The 9,152-nt window shown below is 53.2% G+C and overlaps 1 protein-coding gene across 1 annotated transcript; it reads left to right on the top strand.

Annotated features, from left to right (window-relative positions):
• The first annotated feature begins 1,062 nt into the window (after positions 1-1,062).
• Positions 1,063-8,999, top strand: ATG9A (autophagy related 9A). Its single transcript, XM_081095748.1, has 14 exons — positions 1,063-1,180; positions 1,278-1,321; positions 2,086-2,150; positions 2,913-3,074; positions 3,268-3,409; positions 3,648-4,396; positions 4,478-4,631; positions 4,735-4,914; positions 5,284-5,532; positions 5,893-6,071; positions 6,177-6,294; positions 7,109-7,334; positions 7,509-7,654; positions 7,938-8,999. The coding sequence occupies exons 1-14, from the start codon at positions 1,078-1,080 to the stop codon at positions 7,941-7,943; spliced, it is 2,523 nt and encodes an 840-aa protein (XP_080951874.1). The 5' UTR covers positions 1,063-1,077; the 3' UTR covers positions 7,944-8,999.
• Positions 9,000-9,152: the final 153 nt, after the last annotated feature.

Below are 9,152 nucleotides of genomic sequence, written 5' to 3'. Positions count from 1 at the left end.
GGGCCCTGGGTCCACATTGCCCGGTGAGTGGTGAGTTCCCCGAGGGTTTGACCAGCTCCTTTGGACCCAGGGCTCTCACTAACCCAGGGAATCCCACCGGGGTCGGCCGGGCCATGCTCCAGGGCCCCAGGACCGGGTGAGTGACACCTAGACCATGCCTGGTTCCGTGGACCTCCAGAACACACAGTTGGTCCAGGATCTGGATCTACCCCGACCCGGTCAGGACTTCCCATCAAGGAGTTATGCTTGCCCGCTGGCCCTTCAGTGCTAGGGGAGCAGGAGAAGAGGCTGGCCAGAAAGGTCTCCTTGGGTTTGCGGCTTTGTGGACCCTGTTGGCCTAATTTCTGAGGCTGAGGTGGAGCAATGGAGAGATCTCAAGCCTGCACTGACTGGGTCTCCACAGCTTCAATAAGCCACTGCTTGAGCTGAATGAGTGGTCCTTTATAGTGCTGCCAGCGGAAAGTGCATGACCCTAGGCTGTCCCAGGCTTGGCCCCTCTTGGTGGGGTCGGGGGCATGCCTGCAAAGGTTGGTTTTTTTTTCCTGTCCCCACTCTACTCTCTGGGGCCTGACATCTTCTCCTCCAGCAGCTGCAGAGCCAGGACATCAAAGCTGGAGTGAAGCAGACACTGTCCGTGAAGCAGACACTGTCCATGGAGCAGGTAAGGCCATGTGCTTATTTCAGACCATTGTTTACAAAATGCTTCCAAACTGCTAGTCTCTTAGGAGACCAGGCTGCTCCAGAAGGGCAGGGAAAGGGCCCCTTCTATCTACTAATAGAAAATGAAACAGATCCCCCAAAGGGGCGGAGTCTGGCTTCAGGCCAGCAAGCCTCAGCATATACTCAGTAAAGGCTCTGGGAATGACTCACCTCATTGGCCAGTTAAGGTCTCCCAAGCCCTGAACTTACTCCTCCTCCTCTGTCTTTGAGTCAAGAAGACGGTAGTGGAAACCAAGAATTCTTTCTCACTCTTGGTCTAGTAGGCAGGTCAGCAGACCAGCAGTATGGGGGGGCTGACCCTGGGTCTCTTTTTCCTCATTTCTGGCAGGTGGATAAGGTGGACAGGGGGCGGTGGTGATGGCGCAGTTTGACACTGAATACCAGCGCCTAGAGGCCTCCTACAGCGATTCACCCCCAGGAGAGGAGGACCTGTTGGTGCACGTCCCTGAGGGGAGCAAGTGTAAGTTCTTGGCCATGACAGCCAGAGCTGGGGCATGGGGGAGAGTTGGTGGAGTGGGGAGCAAGGGGCTCTGACATCTCTACTCCTGTGCCCACAGCACCTTGGCACCACATTGAAAACCTCGACCTCTTTTTCTCTCGAATATCCTTTGTGTCTCTGTGTTGGAGCTGTGGGACCTTTAGCCCCTCTCTAAGCCAGGCCTCTGGTGGGAAGTTGGGTTGGGTTTGACTATAATCCCTGTAAGGGGGATGGAACTATTGAGGTTAAAAGAGGATGGGGGAAATAATGATTGTTCTAAGTAATGATATCCCACATTTACCAAGAGCTATGTACCTTTCACTTCTTTTTTTAATGTTGGGTTGTTTTTTTAAGTATTTGTATTGATTTCAGAGAGGAATGTGAAAGGAGAGAGAGACAGAAACATCAAGGATAAGCGAGAATCACTGCCTCCTGCATGCCCCACACTGGGGATCGAGCCCACAACCTGGGCATGTGCCCTGATCAGGAATCGAACCGTGACCTCCTGGTTCATAGGTAGACACTCAACCACACTGGCCAGGCGGTGCCTTTCACTTGTGGTGTTTATTTATAAGGGACCTCTCTAAGAGTGCTTCTCCTTTTTGATGGGATGTTAATAACCATAATAATTAATGTCTTTTGACTCATTCTGTGTCAGCTCTGTGTTAAATACTTCACATGCATTGTCTTAGACCTAATAATCCTATAAGATAGGTGCTGTTATTCCAAATATATCACTGCAGACAAAAGCTTAAAGAGGTTAAGTACTTGGCCAAAATTACATGGCTAGAAAGTCACTGAGCCAGGGCTTAAGCTCAGGTATGTGACACCAAAGTCTGTGCTCTTAATTGCTGTCTCTACGAACCACTTTTTCTTAAGAATTACACGTTTATAATCTACACCAGAAGAATGGCTTCACTTGTATGCTCATCGGGGAGATCTTTGAGCTTATGTAAGTATAAAAAGGGATGGATCATTTGGTAAAGGAATACATCTCAGCTCACCCCTGGCCCTACCTGCCAATGCATCTCAGTCCCGGGCTCAAAATTCTGCAAACCTTTGTATTTCAGGGACTGGATATGGCACCAAAATTTACAGCCTTCACCATTTTTATCTCCCATATAAGCTTTCCAAGTTCTGCCTCTCCCATGAAGAGAATTCAGGCTTGATAATTTCATCAGAGCTCCAGTGGAATGGGCATGCTTTAGTCAGAGATGCCAGCCACTTGAGAAAAGTGTCTCTGTTCTGCCGTGGCTGCGCCTTAGACCTGCTGCTGGGCAGAGAGCCTTCTAAGAGGAAGGAGCCATATGACCTTGCCAAAGAGGAAGGGGTTGGGAAACCATCCCTCCGTAAGAAAAGAGTTCAAATCCCCAAAGGGCTTCTAACGACTATATCAAAAGGAAGTCAGGGACCAGGAACCAGTGACAACAATCAAGACTTTTGAAAGAGTCCAGTAAGCAGTGGCAGAGATTACTGTGAGGCGAAAGACAGAAGCACACTGATTCTGTAGGGCCTGAAGCTAAAAGCAAAAAATAGGAACTTGTTTATATGGCTGAGCAGTAGAGAGAGCCCACGAGGAGCTCCCCAGCCCCTCCATTTCCCAGAGGCTGCTCCCTAATCTTGTCCCGCTGCTTCCAGACTCCTCTCTTTTCCACACTATTTCACTGGTGCCTGTCTGACCCTTGGGCTGCGCCCCCTCTTCCCACCTCTCCAGGCAGTTCCTCTTTGTGGTTGCCTTCACCACCTTTCTGGTCAGCTGTGTGGACTATGACATCTTATTTGCCAACAAGATGGTGAACCACAGTCTTCACCCCACCGAGCCCGTCAAGGTCACTCTGCCAGATGCCTTTTTGCCTGCCCAAGTCTGTAGTGCCAGGTAAGGGCTGCAGGTCAGAGGGCATCAGAGCCTGTAGTTCTGATCGAAGGTGGGGAATGGAATGGAATGTGAGGCAATAACACATTCCCTAGAACAGAGACTCAGGCCCAGCCTTGCCAAATCCTCCAGGAGAGCAGCTTATCTGCCAAGACTCCTTAAAGGCACCCCTTCTCGCCATTTTTTACCCCACCAGGATTCAGGAAAATGGCTCTCTCATCACCATTCTGGTCATCGCTGGTGTCTTCTGGGTCCACCGGCTTATCAAGTTCATCTATAACATTTGCTGCTACTGGGAGATCCACTCCTTCTACCTGCATGCTCTGCGCATCCCCATGGTGAGACTGGGAAGTTGGGCAGTTAGCGCCACAGCCCAAGATGCCTTCTTCACCTTGGTAAGGGTGGGGTGTATTCCTGGGCATCAGGCCTCCTCGGCTGTCATTGGCAGGTGAGGGAGCATCTGCTTAAGAGCTCCACTCAACTAAGCACAGGACCCTGAGCCTCTCAGGTAATGCAGGGCAATGGGTCAAGGCAACCATCCCACCTTCCACACCTTGTCTCTTCCCCACCCCACAGTCTGCCCTTCCATACTGCACGTGGCAGGAAGTGCAGGCTCGGATTGTGCAGACCCAGAAAGAGCACCAGATCTGTATCCACAAGCGTGAGCTGACAGAGCTGGACATATACCACCGCATCCTCCGTTTCCAGAACTACATGGTGGCACTGGTTAACAAATCCCTCCTGCCCCTGCGTTTCCGCCTGCCTGGCCTTGGGGAGGTTGTCTTCTTCACCCGTGGCCTCAAGTACAACTTCGAGCTGATCCTCTTCTGGGGACCTGGCTCTCTGTTTCTCAATGAGTGGAGCCTCAAGGCTGAGTACAAACGTGGGGGGCAACGGCTAGAGTTGGCCCAGCGCCTCAGCAACCGCATCCTGTGGATTGGCATCGCCAACTTCCTGCTGTGCCCCCTCATCCTCATCTGGCAGATCCTCTATGCCTTCTTCAGCTATGCCGAGGTGCTGAAGCGGGAGCCTGGGGCCCTGGGAGCACGTTGCTGGTCACTCTATGGCCGCTGCTACCTCCGCCACTTCAACGAGCTGGAGCATGAGCTGCAGTCCCGTCTGAACCGTGGCTACAAGCCAGCCTCCAAGTACATGAATTGCTTCTTGTCACCTCTGCTGACACTGCTGGCCAAGAATTGCGCCTTCTTTGCTGGCTCCATCCTGGCCGTGCTTATTGCCCTCACCATCTACGACGAAGATGTGTTAGCTGTGGAACACGTCCTCACCACCGTCACACTCCTGGGGGTCACTGTGACCGTGTGCAGGTGGGTCGGGTAGCAGGTGGGAGCGAGCTGACTAGCATTCCCTGGCAAGGCTGACGTCTCACTGTGACCCTGGTCCTGCAGGTCCTTTATCCCAGACCAGCACCTGGTGTTCTGCCCTGAGCAGCTGCTCCGCGTGATCCTCGCTCACATCCACTACATGCCCGACCACTGGCAGGGTAATGCCCACCGCTCGCAGACCCGGGACGAGTTTGCCCAGCTCTTCCAGTACAAGGCAGTGAGTGGAGTTGGAGTTAGGGCCTGCTAGAAACTGGCCGATAGCTTGGTGGTGAGGCCTGGGATCTCTCCTGCTCTCATGGCCTTGGTCCCTTCCCTTGTAGGTATTCATCTTGGAGGAGTTACTGAGCCCCATTGTCACACCCCTCATCCTCATCTTCTGCCTGCGTCCACGGGCCCTGGAAATTATAGACTTCTTCCGCAATTTCACTGTGGAGGTTGTTGGTGTTGGAGATACCTGCTCCTTTGCCCAGATGGATGTTCGCCAGCATGGGCATCCCCAGGTACTCGGAGAGGAGGGGGCAGGTGGCTAGAGACAGTGCTTGCAAACTCCAAAAAGGTATCTCTCCTGAGCCAACACCTCACAAAACAGCAGCCCTGTCTCCAGGCACACACTGCTTGATAAACAGGAGCCTGGGCTGGATTTTAGCCCCAAACTGGCACCCTTGGCCAAGAAGCTCCCTGAGAAAGGCACAAACCAAGCAATTAGTTCAGTGTGTGGCCACTCCTGGGGTGGGCACCAGGGCCCTGGACAAGATACAGCAGTGTATTGCGGTCTCTGTCCTCCAGGGGTAAACCTCTCCCTAGCAGGAAAGGTACAAAAAGGGTTCCTGTAAGAGAACTATCCTCTCACTGTGGCCTCTCTTGTGCAGTGGCTATCTGCTGGTCAGACCGAGGCCTCAGTGTACCAGCAAGCCGAGGACGGGAAAACAGAGTTGTCACTTATGCACTTTGCCATCACCAACCCTGGCTGGCAGCCACCACGTGAGAGCACGGCCTTCCTGGGTTTCCTCAAGGAACAGGTTCAGCGGGATGGAGCAGCTGCTGGCCTTGCCCAAGGGGGTCTACTCCCTGAAAATGCCCTCTTTACATCCATCCAGTCCTTACAATCTGAGTCTGAGGTGTGTTGCTGGGGGCTGGGAGATGATGGGCAGGGTGGACTCCAGGAGCTGGAGTTGAGAACTGGGCATGGGGTGGAAGGGCCTACCCCAGTGGTCGGCAAACTGGCCCCTTGAGTGTGGCTCTTCCACAAAATACCACATGTGGGCGCGCACATATAGTGCGATTGAAACTTCGTGGCCCATGCCACGGGGCCAAAGAGCTGCATGTGGCTCACGAGCCACGGTTTGCTGACCACTGGCCTACCCTATAGTTTTCCTTCTCTCTGTTTAGTCTGTGTCATTGGTTCCTGATATAAAAAATATTGGGGGCCCCAGAGGCTTCCCTCCTGTCCTGAGAATTCTCACCCCTTTCTTTCATAGCCACTGAGTCTTATTGCAAATGTAGTGGCCGGCTCATCTTGCCGTGGTCCTTCACTGCCCAGAGACCTGCAGGGTTCCAGGCATAGGACTGAAGTCGCCTCTGCCCTGTGCTCCTTCTCCCCTCTGCAACCTGGTCAGGTTTCCACGGGCCGGGCTCCCAGTACCATGACAGGCTCTGGGTGAGTAGAGGTGGGCCAAGATGGGAGGGCATGGCAGTAGCACCTAGCATTTTATATCGGTCTCAGAAATGTTAATAATTGCTGTCTCTGTGCTGGGAGGGACAGGATGGATGCCAGGACAGCCAGCTCTGGGAGCAGTGTGTGGGAAGGACAGCTGCAGAGCCTGGTGCTGTCAGAATATGCATCCACTGAGATGAGCCTGCACGCCCTCTATATGCACCAGGTGAGTGGGCCGCAAGGAGCAAGGCCATGGACCCAAGGTAGCAGTTGAAAAACAGAATAGAGGGTTTTAGAGGTGGAGAAGCAAGACGTAGGTTCAAATCTCTACTCTGCCATTTACCTGCTTTGCAATTTCCATTCCAACATATACCCTCTTACTATCCATTTAGCCAAGCTTATTCTCATCCAGGGCCTTTACACACTGTGGTTTCCCCTGCCAAGAACCCCCTTCCCTGAGATATTGATATGGCTCCCTCCTTCTCCTTATCAGATCTCTGCTCTTAGCTTTTCCATGTGACAGTCTCTGGCCACACTGAGTAAAAACTTCCCTTGCCCGCCCTTCTGAATCTTCCCACTCCATTTTTCTCCATAGCATTTAGCACCATCTGACATATTTTATTATTTCCTTATTTATTTATTTATTTATTTATTTATTTATTTATTGTCTATTCTCCCCCCTTCCTCCCTCCTAAGTATATAAGCCCGAAAAGGGCTTGGATTTTGATCTGATTTTCACTACTATATCCCCAGCACCTAAAAGAGTGCCTGGCACTTAGATCCATAGTTTGTTCTTAAATCAAGTGACTAGATACAATGGATGCTATTATAACCTTTGCACAGGCTCATTCCAGGGGTCTGCTAAGAATTTAACCTGTAAAACATTGTATGTATGTTACACACTGTTAACACAATAGATACTCTGGTCAGTGATTCTAGGTGAGATGGTATAAATGGGAACTGGCTGATACCATGGTGGGGAGCAGCTGTTTCAGACAGATACCCTTCTGTTCCCAACTAATGAGCCCCCCACTTCTCAGCTCCACAAGCAGCAAGCCCAGGCTGAACCTGAGAGGCATGTGTGGCACCGCCGGGAGAGTGATGACAGTGGGGAGAGTGCTCCTGAAGAGGGGGGAGAAGGTGCCCGGCACCTCCAATCTATCCCCCGCTCTGCCAGCTATCCCTGTGCTGCTGTACCCCGGCCTGGAGCACCGGAGACCACTGCCCTGCAAGGGGGCTTCCAGAGGCGCTACGGTGGCATCACAGGTATCCAGTGGGCGTTCAGGAGGACACAGCCTTTCTTCGCATCCCTCTTGGTGAAGAAAGAAGTGAGAGGGACCAGGCCAAGGAGAATAACCCCTCTCTGTCCCCACACAGGGCAACCCTTCCCCTCATTCCTGTTTGTATTCATTCTAAGAGTATGTTTACTTGTGTCTCTAGATCCTGGCACAGTGCCCCGGGCTCCCTCTCACTTCTCTCGGCTGCCCCTTGGCGGGTGGGCTGAAGATGGACAGTCAGCATCAAGGCACCCAGAGCCTGTGCCCGAGGAGGGCTCTGAGGATGAGCTCCCCCCTCAGGTGCACAAGGTAAGGGCTCCAGGACCTGTTAACCGCCAGAAATAGCAACTTCCAGGCTGAGGTCAAAGCTCACGCGAAGGAAGTTGGGCCTCTCAAGCAGAGATTCTGCACCCTTTCACCCAAAATACACTCCCCTTTCTTTCCTCGCCTGCTCTGAAATACAGGCCTTGATTTTTCCTTTGCTTACCTCCCCAAGAATCAAGCTTTCCTTTTCTTTTATCTCCAGGCTTCTTTTAGGTAAGCAGCAGATAGCTGAAGACTATCTCTACTACCAACCCTCTTCTCTCCACAGGTCTAGACAAGGCTGAGGAGGGTCCCTATGCCCCAGGATGCAGGCATCTGTTGCCCTGCCATCCCATCCACCTGCCATGGAGGGCTTCTCTGAGTGTTGCCTGGCTCCACGCGTATGGTGTTTGTGTGTCCGTGCCTGGCCAAGAGAGGTGCCAATACTAGGCTCACCACAGCCCCAGGAGAGAAATTGGGGGCCTAGGACCAGGGCACACAGGACTCTAGCCTCATCCCCAGGAACCCACTTGGCTCGGAGTGTGGTGCTAGCAACTGGTCCCCAGCCCAGCCCCAATACTGCCACCTTTGCACCTACCCCTACGAGTTTCCAGAGGACTGCCCACCACAGAAGCTGCCAACCAGGGAGAACCTGTGCCAACTGTGGAGTGGGGAGGTTGGGCCTGGACCCTCAACCTCTGTGGCCTCCCTCTCCTCACCCTGAATAGATGAGCAGCTCAGGCTGTGGCCCTTACCTCACCCCCAGTTCTCCCAGTGCTACAGCCTGCTCACCCCTCCCTTCCTGCACATCACTGGCATGTGAGCTGCTTGCTCTGGTTCTGTTCGCTTGTTGCCCTTCTGTTCAACTTTTGATTTGCATTGGCGTAGAGGCCCTAGCTCCCAGCTCCTCTCACGCTATCTTTTGACACTAAGGATGGTTTCTAAATTACAGGAGCAGGATGGAATTTTTTTGCTGCCCTGTCCAATTTTTCAGATGGCTCCTGGGAGACTGAGGCCTTCCTGGCCCCCATTACTGCTTATTGTACCCCCACCCCTCACACCTCCTGCACAAGGGACGGGGTTGGAGTATGCCCTGGTCCGTCTACCTCCCAGCAAGAGAGCTCTGACCTGCCTCCTGTTGTCCCCTAGAGGGGGACAGAGGGGCGGCAGGATGGCTTCGCCCTCGGCTTTGGGCTGCCGCATTGCATGCTGGGACCCAGCTCTTACCCTCAGCCCCACCCTCGGCTCTGGTCCGCTGCGGGGAGTGGTGAGTTGCGCTGCCTGAACTCACCGCGGGACGCGGTGGTGACTGTGTACAGCTTGATTACCCTTAATAAAGAAGGGACTTTGACCAGGTCGCGGCCATGTTGTCTCCACCGCTAGGGTTCGGGGAACAAGCGGAGTGGGGTACATGGAGTCCCTACAGGTGGCTGGGGACCGGGACAGGCCCCGTAGGAAAGTGGGCCTGTGCGGTGTCAAGGACATACCGAGCCAGCTGGCTTAG

This window comes from Myotis nattereri (genome assembly GCF_964212035.1).
Source record: "Myotis nattereri genome assembly, chromosome: 7".
Lineage (NCBI taxonomy): Eukaryota > Metazoa > Chordata > Mammalia > Chiroptera > Vespertilionidae > Myotis > Myotis nattereri.
This window is presented reverse-complemented; position numbering and strand designations above follow the sequence as displayed.

What these genes read in the sequence shown, in the direction of transcription:
- ATG9A (XM_081095748.1), top strand. Translation starts at nt 1,078, where the DNA reads ATGGCGCAGTTTGACACTGAATACCAGCGCCTAGAGGCCTCCTACAGC. An exon ending in AGCTCTTCCAGTACAAGGCA is followed by an intron (nt 4,632 to 4,734) that starts GTGAGTGGAGTT and finishes CTTCCCTTGTAG; the next exon opens with GTATTCATCTTGGAGGAGTT. An exon ending in GCCAGCATGGGCATCCCCAG is followed by an intron (nt 4,915 to 5,283) that starts GTACTCGGAGAG and finishes TCTCTTGTGCAG; the next exon opens with TGGCTATCTGCTGGTCAGAC.